At 46.6% G+C, this 16,822-nt stretch overlaps 1 protein-coding gene across 10 annotated transcripts in view; it reads right to left on the bottom strand.

Moving 5' to 3' along the window:
- AGBL5 (AGBL carboxypeptidase 5) overlaps nt 1–16,822 on the bottom strand; it is a 1,732,162-nt gene that overhangs the window by 1,264,290 nt on the left and 451,050 nt on the right. For all 10 annotated transcript variants that reach the window (XM_069605526.1, XM_069605530.1, XM_069605525.1 and 7 more), the window contains one exon: nt 4,801–4,967. In XM_069605526.1, the coding sequence (XP_069461627.1) occupies nt 4,801–4,967 (167 nt within the window). The remainder of the gene's footprint in view (nt 1–4,800; nt 4,968–16,822) is intronic.

Below are 16,822 nucleotides of genomic sequence, written 5' to 3' on the forward strand. Positions count from 1 at the left end.
CTGCTCCATCCCACACTCTCTAAAAGAATCATGGATGTCACATCTCCTCAAGACGTCCTCCATTGACCCCTCCATCCCCACCAACTCCCAGTCCCTCACTACAGTGCCTTCTCTCCTGAAGATCATAGACTGGGCCACCTACCTCCAAATTCAACACCACATTGAGCAACACCATATCTTAAGACAGCATAAATCAGGCTTCTGACCTAGCCATGGAACCGAATCAGCACTCCTCGACCTCAAGAACCAGTTGGATGACGTCAGACACTTTGGCAACCTCTCACTTCTCATGCTGTTGGACCCATCTGCAGGCTTTGACTTGGTAGACCACTGCATCCACTGCCATCACTTAACCGCTGCCACCTCCTTCTCTGCAAACGTTGCCAAATTGGTTGACATCATTCCAGACCAACTGCACGTCACATGTCATTGCTGACAACCATTTCTCCACCCCACAGCTATCACTTTTGGATTGTGACAAGGTTCCTGCATATCCCCCACTCTCTACAACATTTATACCAAAATTCTTCTTTGACCTCAATACAACACAAACTACGCTGACGACACACAGATCCTCATCCCCCTAACGGGAGATCACTGGCTGGACTTCCAAAATATCAACGCCATTTATGAAATGATCAAAGGCTGGATGGTCTGCCACCGCTTGTGTCTTAATGATGAAAAGACTGAATGCCTTGTCGGTAACCCCTCCCACCTCGCCAAGCTCCGCACCGGCTGTTAACTATCTACAAACACCCCATCCATGTGTCGTCTGTCAAAATGCTTGGCTTCCACCTCGATGCCACGCTATTAATATCCCAGCTTGTCAAGGCAACTGCCTCCTAGGCTGCTTATGTGACCAAACTCATCGACGCGTGCCGGCCCTTCTTTTCCACGGACAACTGCCTGAACATTGCCAGGGCCATTATTGGTGCAAAGCTGGATAATTCTAATGCCCCCCTGGGAGGCAGCTCAGAGCAAAACTTGAACAAATTACAAACAGTTCAGAGCTAAAACCCGTGACCACATAATTGCAGCCAGGAGAGCAGCACACTGAATCCAAGACCGAGAACGGATTAAATTTAAGATCCTCACCATCACCCACCGTCGCCTTGACAATAATGCCCCGGGCTACCTGTCCGAGAGACTGTCCAAACCAGCCACGACCAGTCCCACTCGGTCTGCCTACGGCAACTGTCTCTGAACTCCAAGATTCAAGCGGACCAAAGTCAGAGGCTCCAGCTTCCTACTTTTCTGCAGTCACTCTGTGAAACGCCTTACTTGTGTTCGGGACCCTCCTATACTGTGTTCCGGAAGAAACTGAAAACCTTCCTATTCCATTAGCAGAACTTTCCTGCTATTTTGTTTTTAAACTTATTTTTCCATGAAGGTTACAACATGTTAAAGAGTGCATTATAAACAACAACACAGAGTATAGTTCATATGTGCTCATATTACAAGTGGGTTGCAACATTACTGCTCACTTATCCCATTGGCCCCTGCATCTGTCAAGGGCACATCTTGTCTGCTCGGTAGGTAGCAAGGGAAGGGGGCCCATATGTCCTTGGGTTTGTTAGTGGCCCAAACATATGATATGTAGCTCTCATCACATTCATGGATATATGCCAGATCTTTAATCCATGCCTGCACCGTAGGGGCCGCCCTCGCCTTCCAGTTTCTAAGGATATTGTGTTTAGCTACTGCTCCCCTAACTTTGAACAACCTGCATGTCTTGGTGGATATACCTTTTCAATGTCTCCTGGAGATATTTCAATGGAGTGGCTGGAATGTGACTATCCAGTATATTGCTAAGAATGGCAGCCACCCCCCCACCCAGAACTGGAAAATGGCTGGACAGTCCCAGTTCATGTGTAATGCGTTGGCTTCTGGAGCTTTACACTTTTGGCAGAGTGCGGGTACCTTCTGATCAAATTTCGCCATTTTCTTGGGGGTGAAGTGTAGGTTATACGGGAATTGGATCAGTCTGAGGTTTGCATTAAGGGAGACTGTTTTGGTGAGTTGGCAATAGCGTGACCATTGCGTATCATCTACTGTCGTACCTAGGTGACTCTCCCATTTCGATTTCATTCTATTTACTGATGGGGAGTAGGAATGTGTCACTATTAAAGCAGATATGCCATCTCTGACCCGTCCTGGGTTATGATAACTTATATGAACGGATGGGTACTAGGTTCAGACGGAAATGAGTGCCACCTGTGCCTGAACGCAGCTTTCAACCGAAGGTATTGCAGTGCGATGATGGGTCAGCGCACAATTTTATCCTGTATCTCGTCCAATGTTACAAATGTCCCGCTAGGAAACATGTCTCCCACAGTAAGTTGCTTTTGGGGCTACCAAGTTCTTTGTAGTGTTGTGTCAAATGTGGGGGGCAATATCGGGGTAATGCCATAGGGGAGATGAGGCACTATATGGTTCTGTGCTGCCCACCCTCTGAAATAGTCGGGACCATGCCCACACTGTGCAGGTGACTGGATCAACCTCCGTCGTCTTGCCATATGTCCTAGTAAACATCATGGAGCTTATGTCTGTGGGAGAGGCTGCATATTTCTCCACCTGTATGTAGGTGTATTTTTCAGAATTGTTAAACCAATTATCTAGTAAATTGTGCTTGTGCAGCACTGTAGAATAATTCAAAATGAGGGGCGGTGAGGCTGCCAATATCTGCCGTAATTTAGTCCAGCTCATTCTCACCGACCATCCCCCCCGCCCCCAGACAAAGTTGGATGGTACCGACCGCAGCCTAACAAAAAAGGCTTTACCTGGCCAAATTGGAATGTTACTGAAGAGATACAGTAGTTTTGGTACCAAGGCTATACAGCCATACACGAGATCGGTAATTTGTTCCAGATTTTGTTTGATTTCCAACTGAGATGTATGGTTCATAGTTGGCTTCGTGTACCGTCTGTCCACTCTAATCCCTAAGTAATGGGAGGAGCATGGTGACCATCGAAAATCTGTCATGGCGACCGTCTGTGCAGTCCCCTGTGTCTTGTGGGATGACTTCGGATTTGACTCTATTCGGAATATTTGGAGAATTCTTTTTTGTCTGCCATTTCCGGCAACAGGTCTCTTCCTGCTATTTGTCTATCATTCTAAGCTGTTCTCATTAGCAGCACTTTTCCTGCTGTTTGTAACATTCTAAGATGCAACAAGCGCCTAGACGCCCAAGGGTTAAAAGCACTATATAAATGTAAAAATGAATAAATAAAGAAGGTAACTGTTGCTAAAATGTTTTACCGATACTTGGATGTCTTTGGCTATGGTTTACAACTATTTCATTTTCCCTATGGATATAATGTATTATTACATGTGACTGTGCATTAATACTTCTAGAATGCCCTGGGAGTCTAAATGATGGAGGGTTAATGTTATAAGGCTTACGGATTTTGACAATTTATCCTACAGGTTACAATGGGTGTCCTCTTTATCTCATACCCAATCACATGTGTTAGGTGCTGGCCACCAGGTCTAGAGTTTTCCACATATACTAGGCTTGGGTTTTGTCTCTAGGACACTGTTCAATATGTCAAGGGCCAAAGAGGACTTACCCGCTTGTTAGGTTTTATTGTTAGCTGGTTCTCTCCACCCACCTGCTATTTTATGTTGGGTGCTTACTTCTAGTAGAGGGCCGCATATAGAGGTTAGGGTTAGGACAGTCCTTGTACAGACATTACTATTTTAATATGCTTGTATCATTTTAAGTCTTTGTATTATTACCAGAGTACTCTTTTGAAATGATCATTTTATGTGTGACTTTAAAGTATATTTATGAGCAATATATCTTTTCTAGTCGTTTTAGATGTGTTTTGGGTCTTCTATAGACCATTTTCTGTTCCTTTAAGTACTTAGTTGATTTTTACTTGCTACCAGCTATGTATTTCAATTTAAAGAAATACTGTTCTTCATTCAGTGGCCTCTCAAAATGGATAACATTGTATTAACATATGTAATACGTTTTCCTATGGACTCCAAAAGGTTCATTGGGTCTTGTACAGATCTTTCATTGATTTTAGAATACTTGTGTCTAACTTTTGTACTTTCCTGTAAAAGGTATACATTCTTTATTCTACTACAGTTTATGCAAATATACTGTGTGGATAATCCCTTATTGCGTACGCGTAGGTTGAAAAACTGCACTTTACGACTACCTTACTCCCTACTGAGGGGAGTAAGGCGAGATTCACCTTACTCTCTTCCAAAGGAGGAATCCTAGGTGCTCTTTATAAAATCAAGATGACAAAGATGAACTTCCTGATGAGACATGCCTAACACTAAGCTCTCATCAGAGGAAACAAGAATGATCTCCCTAATAGCCTGTTTGGTGATGGAACCTGGGTAACTGCTTCTGGTTGAGTCGGATCATTATTGTTAGGCGCCTGTCGTTCGGTCACTATTTCTGGCCTCTTGTCTACCATGCATTTTTGCAAATTCAGTTTGACAGCAATTATTCCCAACCACATCTGACGGTCATTCTTGCCAATCCTTTTTGGTGTCATCATTGATCTGTGAGTGCCAGTGGTGTGGGACTTACTGGCCATTGTACTTATGGACAAAGTCCTGAATAAGTATAGGGATAATACATTGAAACTGTCTTGAGTTGATCACATGATTGCTTAGTGGCCTGATACTTTGTCAAAGTGCAAAACGTTTGACAATGATCCATGGTTTTGCAAGAACACGATGCAGGATGCTGAACATTTGAAGGAGACAGTGATTCACAGTATGCAAAAACCGGTGCCTGGATGTTTAATAACCATATAAATACTTGCAATTAAATACCTGTTGGCAGACATGCGTTTACAGTCTGAAAAGCGTTCGTCTAGTCCAGTCAGCATCTCCTGGCAATCCGCATACGAGAACGGGAAGCAGAAAGCAAAGTAGGTGGTGGCTCCTCTGTTATCAAGGAATCGATGGACAAAGGACAACACAAACTGGCTCTCAACCATCTAGAAGATAAAAACATTTTGATGACCATTTTAGAACAATCATTACATTACATATCATATTATATGTAATGAAAACAATTTAGATGATCGCAAATAACAAATTGAGCTTTATCATTATTGACAAAGTCTAGTAGGAGGGCAGATACAATTGGTTGCATGACTAGATCAATGGGCCAGCAACGCATACTAAAAAAAGATCAAAGATGAGCTCCCAAGATGATAATCATGTGATTTAATTTAAAGATTTGTGGAGTGCACTCCGCAAACTGAATCTCTTCTAAGTACTTTGTTAGGGAGTTTAACACAAGTTACTGTCTGTGCCAAAAATTAGAAAAGCCCACCTTGGATGTACAGGGTTCCTACTCTTAGGTTTGGCCTGAACCACACTAGGACCTGGAAGAATAGCTGAGCAGCCAGGCCTAGTCTAGGAGGGGAGGAGGGCTGTAGAAAGGTACACAGAACTCTGAGCATACAGTTATCCAAGGAAACACAAATACTCAAAGTTATAAAGAAAATAGGCACTTAACATATACAGTAAGGAACACGAGGTAAAGGACACACACACACACACACACACACACACACACACACACACACACACACAGAGCATTGGAATCTTATCACATTCCATGTAACCCTGGAAAAGTTGACTTGCATGTATCAAAAGGTTGGCAACAACGCGCAGGGCCATGGCATCATAAATAACATGTTTATAGCTCTTTTAACTGTCTGATAACATGTTTATTTACTACAGTTGATGATCTTGGTTTATTTATTACAGTTGGCAAAACAGGTTTGTTACAGTCGTTTCCTACATGACCTTATATGGTGTTACATATAGTTTTCTATATGCGTATCTAATTTAAAGATATTATGGGCATTCTTTTATACATACGTGTACAGACCAAGTTTGACAACATAACAGCATACTGTTAAATATTATCAAGACAAGTACTAAACACAGTAGCACATGTAGAACACAATTGCAAGTTCCTTAAGTAATAGACCATAGTTAGAGTAACTCTAAAAAAATGTATCCAGTAACAAATCTTAGTAAAACCACCTGAAACATATGTGCAAACATTTCCGACGTATGATAACTCTGTTCTAACTCATCTTAAAGAGTCCAACCCTATCTTATGAGAGTCTCACGATGGTCAGAGGGGCACTAGTAGTATTGGCAGGATACAGTGTTCAAAAGTTGCAGTGTTCAACAGGATCTCTTCTGGATGTGCAGGTAGGTAAAGTTAGGTTTTTCAAGTCAAAGAAGTCTATGGGTTTCCTTGTGGAGTTGCCTCAAGGACCAGTGTCCCAAGGCAGGAGAAACTACAATGGGCTATCCATCCCACTTTATCTCTATGAAAGCCCTGCAGGGTTGCTAGATACAGCTATTTGCAGCAACTAGGAATACAGGGTCAGCAAGCAAAACAAACTCCAGATAGATTTTACACAGAGCAGGACAGTACCTTTGAATGAAGAATTTGTTGCTGCAGGACAGTTGCAGCGGAAAGCCGACAGCAGACCCAGTCACAGGTTTCTTGGTGACAGAAGGGGACTTTGGTGATCTGGCGACAGCTCTTGTGCAGACGGACGCCCAGCAAAGTATCTTCTCAGTTCTGGCTTGTTGGCACCTTTTCCAGGCCCGGTTGAAGGACGGATGTCGCGGCCGTAGTCTCTTCTCCTTTTCTCTGTCCTCGTCTCGTGTGAGGTGACTTTGGGGAGCTGGATAGAGTCTCTGCAGGTCAAGAAAGATGCCTACAAAGTACCAGGCGCACTTGTTTTATTCAGGTGACTATGCACAGCCCAGTGGCACAGGACCCCACGTACTGGTAAATTGCATGCTGTGAAGGCAAGGTCGCAGTTCTTCCAGGGATGGCACAAAATGCATTTCGTCTTGGGACTCGTTCGGCCCACCAGTTCAAGGGAGGAGGTGATCTTGTTCGGATCTTCCCCGTCACACAGAAGTGGAGGTAGGGGCAGCCACGTTTACTCAGCGGGCTCTTGCAGTCGCTGGAAGTGGCTGGCTTCTTCCTGTGGGTTTCTTCGGATTCTTCTGCTGCAGTGGTTGACTCACAGTTTCTGCTCTAGAACCTTGGAACTTCTGCAGGAACACTGGCTGAGGCCACCAATCATATCTCATGCAACATTTGAAAACTTGGGGACGGCCATCCAATGGGGTGAGACAGCCTCCCAATCAGAACTGGTTTCTCTCAGGCACTCTGCGGTACAAAGGACTGGGGGTGGGGGCGTTTGGTTGACCCTCCCCACTTCCTGTCCTGCAGTCACTCAAAGACCCTTTGCTGGCTTTCCAAAAGAAAGTACAGGTAGGATACAAAGTATCCCCCTGCCCTATAAGAGGCTGTTAACCATGGGAAAATAAAGAAACATTACAGTGGAAGCTCTAGGAGCTTCGAGTAACATTGCTCAGAAAGTGCTGTGTGCTACTTCAATAAAACGCACATGACAAACGATGGAGGAAAGCAGGACTCCAAAACAACATATCAAAAAGAGGTAAAAAGGGTTCCAAAGACTGGGGTAAAAGAAGGAGTTTGTGTGAAAAAGGTTCCCACTCACTCAGGAGAATTGGACAAAAATCCGTAAGTCCAGCAAAAAGTGCACTCACAGGTGGAGAGAATTTCACTTACTAAGTCAAATCTGCTGCAACACTAATTGTCTAATACACAAAGAAGTGAAGAAACAGAACATTAAGAACAGGCAGGAACAAAGAAGAGAAGGACTTTCAGAGACACTAAAGAGACTTTTGCCAAGGATTACTAATGCTCACAAGACTAAAGAGAAGAGGCCCAACCAGAAAGCAGGTAGGGCAAAAAGAGACTGGGGAAAGACCACTACAGGAACTACATCAGATAAAGATATTGCCAACAATATCCGAGACCTGCATATCAAAACCAAGGAACACCATCGAGGAGAAGGGAGTCATTCTGCCCGCCCTGAGGCCCATGGGCGTGTGGCGCATTATAAAAACTAAAATAAATAACTAAAATAGACTTTTGTTTTGTCCAGAAACAGAAGAAGGCTTTACAAAAGAGAAGCAAGTCATTCTCCTGGCTTTCTGTTGTGTTTGCATAGTGGTGGAGACAGAATAGCTTAGAGATGGACGAGGAGAGACTATTTACTTGTCGATTTCAGACAACGAGCCCCTTAGTTTGGTTAAGTAGGGATCCCCATAGATTAGAGATAGTAAGGCATTTTCCCCTTATTATTTAAATAAATAAGGGTAAAATTACCTTAGGGAACATTAGTCCTAAGGGACAAATGGAAAAGGACTGGCTGGCATTGTGAAAAACTGGTATGGGGTAAGAAAAGGTTGGTGCTCATTTCATGCAAACAAGCACAAGCAAAAGGGTTAGCGGCTTGGGCCCTCCCAACTCCTATACCCAGCCTCTGGTGAAAATCCTGGTAGCCCCCATACCTCAGGTACCTGACTTCTTGAAGACTTACATTTTTCCTTGGGTCCCTGGAGTGTTAGACTAAGGCTGGAATTTTATGTGCGTTCTTAAAATCTCTCAATGATGCTCCCGTCTATAGAAATGTGTGGTTACTGTAACTAAATGCAGGTTATTTTCCATCACTGCATTTCTATGTGTGCAATGAGGCCTTATGGGACCGGTACTGTAGGAATAATTGTGTCCTAACTTTAGGTGACCTTTGGGCTTAGCTAGTAAAGTGTTATTTCCTATTCCTGCCTCTAGCTACTATATGTAATATATAGTGTACATGTGTATTGTCGGTTAGATTCCGCCGCAAGGCAAAAGTGAACTCCCCATGTCACGTTGAGCCTAGAAGTGCAGAGCATTGAACACATTGTGGGCTGGCAGGCTGAAAAGCCAGCGTGAACATTTCAACACTGTCATTGTTCCTAGTGAATTCAAAAGGACTAGGCCAAAACAGCCTGAACACAGCTTACTAATAGCAGGGCGAGACTATAGAAATGTATGCAGTTGAAACCAAGGAACATGTGAAAAATGAAACTAGATTGCAGAAGGGAATTGAAAGCACAACGTGGCCTGGCAGAGAAAAGGCCAGAAGTTCATTTTCAAACTGAAAAACATGAAGACTATTTCCATTGATAAAACAGAGCTGCAAGGTGAAATGTTTGCATTCTGCAGCATGGAAATGAAAATGTACAAAAGGAAAATCCTTGGCCTGAACCACTGACATGTATATTATAATGTAAAGTTAAAGATTGGTGGCCTGATGGGTTGGTGCCAGCAAACAAAAGGTAGCCCTCAATAGGTTGACCGTTCTAAAATACTTGGAATCAAAACTCAAATCCATGGTCCCTCTTCCTGAGCTGATGACATTTGACGGACACCACAAGGTACTTTATGAGTCAGGGGTGGAGTTGTCTTCATCTGCATCAGGAGATGAGCAGACCCATAGCCCGGCGTTTGAATTGACAAGAATGTTAATTCATTTATACCAGCCGAAGTCAACAAAGGAGACCAGGACAAAGCTACATGTAAGGCTTCTTAAAGAAAAGAAATAAGATGTTAGTAGACGTTCTAATTATCTATAATTAAAAGATTGCAATAGAGTTGCATAGAGAATCATACTTTGTTGAATTTCTCAGGAACCATAACTCGTACGATAATCAGATAGCCTTGGGCAGCTTATGAGAAGTCTTTGACACAACTTACACCGTGGAACAAAAGTTAGGCTGAAATGTGATGATAGCTTCCCCGAAAATCTTACAAAGCAGCGATTTGGGGCAATGATGGTCTATAAAGATATCCAATTTATTAAGCCATGTTGTATTGTTAATGGTTACTTTTTTTTAATGAATCATGAAAGTCAACCATTAGAACCTCCAACCTCGTGCCGACAAGGGACATATTTCATTAAGCCTGGCATGATAAGAATTAAAAAATATATGTATTATATTTATTTTGAAATTAGTGAAAGGATTCATTTTTTTTAAATGTGTTGATTAACATATTTAACAAACAAGTTAATAACCTTTGAATCCGAACCCCCACCTCACTCCGCCCTTTTCCCCACTCACATTACCTCCCCTTCCCCTTCGAACTCAGAAGTACCCCGATTTACTTTTATTGCCCTGTGAGGCACATGTCCACCTTCCTGGTCAGTTAGGTCTTGGATACATCTCTGGCCTTTTACTTATATCAGTGTTCCCCCCGGCATTACCACAGGCGGGGGGGAGCGGAGGGGAGGAAGGATCATCCAGTGATGTCTGGAGGTCATTGAGGAGGGTGCCCCATTGCAGTTCCAGACCGTCCGAGTCCTCTTCCTGTCTTTATTCTCTTATGATTTCCTTTTCTGCTGAGGCCCATTTCAGAATGTCTTGGGACCGTTGCTGTAGCTGGGGCCTTTTAGGGTTTTTCCAGGAGATGGCCATGTAGCATTTTTGCTAGGACCACTAAGAAAGTTGCTATTTTGTTTGACTGCTGCCTATCTTTTCTTTTACCTCCCGGAAGTATTCCTAACAAGCATACCCGGAATGTACATTGCAACTCCCTCCCCAGCAAGATGTTCACTGCCTGCCAATATCTTTCTATTTGCGGACATACCCACACCATATGCCAGAAATCTGAGGACTCGCCCTTGCATCTTGGGCACGTGTGAGGGGACTTTGCATGTGTAGCTTTTGTGGCGTTATATATACCAAATGTATGACGTTAAATTGGATCAGCTTGAAGCGTGCATTTCACAACAAATGCGCGATCATGGCACAGATTTGGACCATGCTTTCCCCACCAGTGGCATGCCCAAATCCTGTTCCCACTTCTCTTGAACCTTTAGGAGAGGCAGTATTGCACTGTCTTGAAGCACTGCATATAGAGGATCTGCCTGTGGTGCCTGGGGTCGACTCACCCATCTTCCGAGTGCGAGGACTGCCTATCTATGACAGCCAAAACCCTGAGAGAGCGTAGAGGGAAGCTCGCGGCAGCTAAGGCCCAAAACTCCCCCTCAACTCCATCTAAACAATAGACCTCAGACGAGTCGAGGACAGCTTCTCCTTGTCCGAAAAGGTCCAAACGTTTCCGTTCACAAAGTGGTTCACAGCATTCGTCGACTGCGAGACATGGAAAGAAACAGCGGCATAGATCGCCATCTTCCTTGTCTTCTAGTTCACTGAACGGGTCGTTTGCCCCACTAAATCTAGTTCACCGGCCCAGTGGGAGGAGCTTGAGAACGCAGCCTTGTCCCCCCCTCGACTACACCTAAAGGCGATGCTCCGGTCGAAAGATCTCAGAAGCACAAGAGCTGTGCGTCCTCGGACCAGACGGCCAAGTCTCCTCAAGAGCGATCCCATCCCTCGAGTCGAGAGAAAGTCCCCTCAAAAACTAAATCGACGCCGAAAGGACTTGATTGAGATGGGACCAAAAAGTGCGTCATTGACGGCCATGAGTGTCGAAGCCATCAATGCTATCGTCAAAGCCTTTGACGCAACTGTGGAAGCCATTGACAACTGTCAAAGCCACCGATGCCCATGTCAACAATTCCGAAATTTTCGGCTCCTGTGACAATAAATATAATGTCAACTTTGGTTGAAAAGACTTATACTCCTTTGCCACACTCAGAATACTTCAAATCCCTTTCTTCTATTTATGAAGATGCAGAGGAATCCTCTGAGAGTCCTCCTGCACTGGCTCTTACATATGGTGGGAATCCTGCGGCTCTAGCGCTTGCTGGGCTGAAAGACGGATATTGTGGAGCGTTGGATAGCTTGCTGTGTGGGGATCTGTGGTCGTCAGCCGTCGCTGACCTGTGGATGCTGTGCAATATTGATATTGCGGTCGTTGGCTGGGCGGGCTTCCACTCCGCCACCGCGGTCTGCCTGGTTCATCGGCCCTTCCCCTAGGGCGACGGCTCAGATCGCCTCCCGCTGTGCCCTTGGATCCCGGACGGACTCCAGCTGGGGGACCGGACTTGTGCTCTTGTGCTCCGTTAGGGTCGCTGCGGACTGCGGGTCTTGGCTGGGCCTGGGGGAGCGTCCACCTCATTGGCAGAGCGTTGCGGGCGGGCCTGCGGCCGCTGCTCACCTTCAGTGTCCCTAGTGAAGCCGCGGCCGCGTCTAGTCTCGCCTCCCCTCAGGCACGACGCAGCTGTGGCCCAGTGTGGCTCCCCCTCCCCGCCCGACCCCGCTGGCCTGGCATCCTGAAGTGCGGTGAGTCGAGTGGTGGCTCGGGGCATTTGTGTTGTTGGGGCGGGGGTGGTCAGCCTGGGATTGCGGCACCTGGGGGGCTCATGCTTCAGTCTGTGCGTGTCTGTCCCACCCCTCTTTGCTTGTCGCCTGGTGGAGGGTCATTGTGTGTAGGGCTCCATACGCTGCCAGCCTACACGCTGCAAGGGTTGGACCTCTGATTTGCCCACTTGAACGGAACGGCCTGCTTTCTGTTACTAGCGGCCCCGCTCCTCCTCTTCCTCCCCCCCTTTTTGTTTCCTTTTCCTCTTCCCTGTTGGAGATGGGTGGACTTTGCATCGGATCTTCGGACTGCAATGTGTGGGACATTGCAATGCATCTTTCCATGGGGTCCAGCACCTCTCCAGTTTAGCCCTGGGGACTCCATGGTGGTGATTGGCGGCTGTGAATGTTGAGTGAGGGTGGCTCACGCTCCGCCAATTAATCTTCATCAAGCAGCTGCTGGTCCTAGTGCAGTTCCTTTGGTGGCATACTGGTGAGATATCTGGTCGATGGCTGCCCACCCATCTGCTCTCCCTATCCGGCCCTTTCATGCGGGGTGTGTTGGACAGTTCGGCTTAGTTGCAACTTATTGCCCTTCTTCTGGACGCTGCGTGGGGCATTGTTTTATCCTGTGTGTCAGCCTGTGCACGAACTGGAAGTATCCTTGGTGCCCAGAATGGGCAACAAGAAGAAACAAGCTAGAATGGACCAATATGCCAGGTCTGACTCCTCGCAGCAGGAGCCTGCTTCGGGCTCTTCTCAATTTGACCTTATGGCCCTTAATCAGACTGTTAGCGCTAAAGGGCAGCACAGACAGCCTAGGTGCAAAAATGGATGCGCTAACTTGCAAGGTGGACGTTTCCGCTGTACAGATTGAAAAATTGTGTGGGAGAATGTCCGAAGCGGAGCGCTGGATCGGTGAGGGGGGAGGATAGGGTCGAGGTGCTTCAGCGGGAGGTGGCGGGCTTCCAGCAGACGGTGAAAAAAGTGGTGGCCAAGAATGATGAGTTGGAGGGCCGGTCCAGAAGGAATAATATCAGGATCACGGGTAGTCGCTGAATCCACCCCCATCGACAACATGGAGGAATTTGTGGAGCTCCGTGAGGTCCTCGACAACCCCCCTGTTACAAGCATGTTGATGGTGGAGCGAGCCCACCGCTCCTTGGAAGGCGAGGCCCCATCCGCAGGCTCCGGAGAGAGCCATCATAGCCGGTATATTCAACTACCGGGACCGGGATGACCTGCTCTGAGTTGCCTGGGAGAAAAAGACCCTCCGGTGGGGGTCGGCTATGATTAGGCTTTTTCCGGATTTTAGTCAGCAAGTGCAGGACTTGAGGAAGCCTTTCTTGGCGGTGAAAAATACTTTGCACAAGAAGGATATCCGCTATTCTATGTTTTATCCCGCAAAGCTAGGAGTCGTCTATCAGGGGAAGACTTTATTCTTTACAACTGCAGAGTCGGCAGAGCAATTTGCCTTGGCACTCCCGGATGCGGGGTCCTCCCCTCGACAGTCCTCCTGACTAGTTGCCTGCTTATGTTGTCCTTTGCGCGCCTGCGCTCCGCTAGCGGGGCCCCTGGCGTACCTTGGGACCTCTCTGTGTAACTCTTGGTCCCTGTTATGTATTGAGTTATTTCTGATATGGTTGTTTAATATGGTTATAGAGCCTTTGCTTTTAGGAGGTTCAGTGGCCGCCGGCGCCCCCCATGCCCAGCAGCACCTATGTTTTGTGAGGTTGTATGTTACCTGGTAGGGGGTTGGGGTTTGCTGGCCGGTAGGTTGAGGTTTCTGGCGTGGGTGGGGGGTGGATTGGGTGTTGCTCAGGTTTCTTCATTGTTCAGGGGCTATGTTTGCTGGCTCCCAGGTTAAGGGGGACGGGGGTGGGCTTTCCCTTCTGAGCCATGTATGCTTTTGTTTGCATCAAGTGTTTTAAAATGTCTGTAGTTCTTTATTGGGAGTTCCTCTCTTTGTCACAGGCATGTTCATTTGCTTTTTGATTTGCACAAACAGTGACCACTTCACTGGGTACTCGCACGTCTGCCAATTCTGAGATAGTTCTACTTACATGGAATATCCGGGATTTCACCAATGCTAAAAAGACACGCCTTATTACTAACTTTGTTCGAAATCATCATGTTAATGTCCTATGCATACAGGAGACTCCTATAGGCAGGGATCACAGTCCCCCGGCCTTGTCTGAGTGGGGTGTACATAGATATGGCTCTTCCTACTCGTCCCATTCCCGGGGAGGGTGGCTATATATATTCACTGTACATTGGAATTCAAACTGCACAAGCAGGTTTCGGATGACGAGGGTCGGTTTATTCTTGTGGCTGGAGAGATTGCGACCTGGCCTGTTATATTCGGAAGTATGTATGGCCCTAATTATGATCTCCCCGAGTGCTTCCTCTCTTGCTCGGAACACCTCTGGACATTCCCGGGGTATGAGGTGGTTTGGGTGGGAGATTTTAATCTGGCCCTTTCGGCCTCGCTAGATAGATCAACACATGCTCAAACATGGAATTCCACAGCCTCAGATTACTCTTTGGTCGATATCTGGCGTTGGCATCATCCAAACGCCCGAGAATATACATTTTATTCGGGTGTACACAGGAGTTCCTCTAGAATCGACTATATTTTTCTGTCCACGGAGCTTTCTCGGGTGGCGGAGAGTGCAGTGATTCTTCCTCGCACGCCGTCGGACCACTCCCCGGTTCTAGGCAGAGCTGTCCCTTCTCCCCTCTCTTGTTCGCTCTGGCTATTGAGCCAGTGGCCTGTGCCCTGAGGGAGTTCCACTCCCACCGTGGTATGACTATCCGTTCTCATGTATCCATTGTCTCCCTCTATGCGGATGACATGCTGTTATATGTAAAATACCCCCATCTTAATTTACCACCGGTGATGGAGGAGATATCTGCTTTCGGGGCTATTTCTGGCCTACAAATAAACTGGTCTAAATCCGAAATTCTTCCAATCACTCCTGGGGTCTCCGCTCAGGATGTCGGTGTATCCTTTGCATGGTGTCCGCAGGGAATTCGTTACTTGGGTATAAAAGTGTCCACCTCTCCTACTAGATTATTTGAGGAAAACTACATCACTGCCCTACAACTTTTGGAGCACAAGGTAGATGTGTGGATAAGACTTCCCTTGTCTCAAGCAGCCCGCATCTCTCTGTCTAAAATGGTCATCTTGCCGAAATTATTTCATGTTTTTAATAACGTCCCAATATGGCCCCCTACTTCTTTCTGGAAACGTATAAATGCTCTAATGTCCAAACTGATCTGGGCAGGGAAACGCTCTCGCTTATCTTTATCCACGCTATGCTGATCGTATGCCCAGCGAGGGCTTGAGGTCCCTAATCTTTTTCTTTATTATCTTAGTGCTCAGATCCAATATTCAATTTGGTGGTGGTCCCCGTCGGATGGTTGTCCTCACTCCCACCTCGAGAGGGCCATCGCGCAGAACAACGACTTGCTGGGCTTTCTTTGGGCTGTTCGTGAGCGTCATGTAAAGGCAGAGGTCCAACCCCTCGAGATTACGCTGAGGGCCTGGGAGGGTCTGGGTCCGTGGTATTCCCCGCTGCTGGCTATTTACAGGGTTCGTGGGATCCCCCTCACATTCGAACACATTTATTCAACATTTCCAGACTTTGGGTATCTCCACGTTGGGGGATGTTGCACCGCATGGTATTTTCTTAACTTGGGAGGAAACTAAGTCCCGGGGTGACTGGTCCACGCTTACTATGCTGTTGTACTTTCGTCTTCGCGAAGTGTTGAGGTCGAGATGGCCGGATGTCCCCTCGGCGCCAGTCGTCTCCCCAATTTTGGAGTATGTTACAAACTTGGCGTCCTCTAGAAGGGTGGTTTCATCTCTGTATGGTATGGCTAGATCGTTGGTGTTCCCCTTATCATCCCAATATAGGTCTAAATAGGAAGGCTGCTTAACGCGATCTGGGGTGTTGCTCTGGGACAGTCCAAATCAATTTCCATTAATTGCAGATATCGACTGATTCATTGAAAGTTTTTATATCAGCTGTACTACTCTCCTTTGTCTTTACACAAAATCTTCCCACTGAGGTCTTCGAATTGTAAAAGATGCCAGCAGTCTATGGCCGACTTCTTCCATGTGGCTTGGCTTGGTCCTCTTATTCAACCCTTTTGGAGGGCTGTTGCAGACGCTACGGGAAAGATGATCGAGGATTCGATCCCATTCACTCCTGAAACTTGGCTGCTGGCATTGGTGGAGCTTCAATCTAACAGCGATAAACGATTGGTGAGCGTGGCTTCTGTGGTCGCCAGGGCATTAGTGGCCCGTGCCTGGGGAGCGGCTGCAGCTCCTACCCTACACCACTGGGTGAACTCTATGTCGTTATGTGAACGTAGAGAGTCACAGTACAATCGGTCACTTCTGCCCGGTGGCAGACCCAGGGACTGCTGGGGGGCCTTCAGAAGCTACTTCGCTAATGGACGATGTAGCGGGCGGGCTTTGCCTTCCCAGGATGCTCCGGAACCAGTTTAACAGTGCTTTAAAGGTGCCTGGTCATTGAATTGCCCACCCCCCCATCGCTCTGATGTGACCTGGTCTAGTAGCCATCACCTGTATAGTAACGATGATCTATATGTTCCTTTTTGTATTTGTTGGAATTTTAGCTGTGACTTGGGCATGTTGACGCTTTCCTTTTTTCTG

The sequence above is a fragment of the Ambystoma mexicanum genome, chromosome 4p, assembly GCF_040938575.1.
Source record: "Ambystoma mexicanum isolate Mex_15411 chromosome 4p, UKY_AmexF1_1, whole genome shotgun sequence".
Classification (NCBI taxonomy): domain Eukaryota; kingdom Metazoa; phylum Chordata; class Amphibia; order Caudata; family Ambystomatidae; genus Ambystoma; species Ambystoma mexicanum.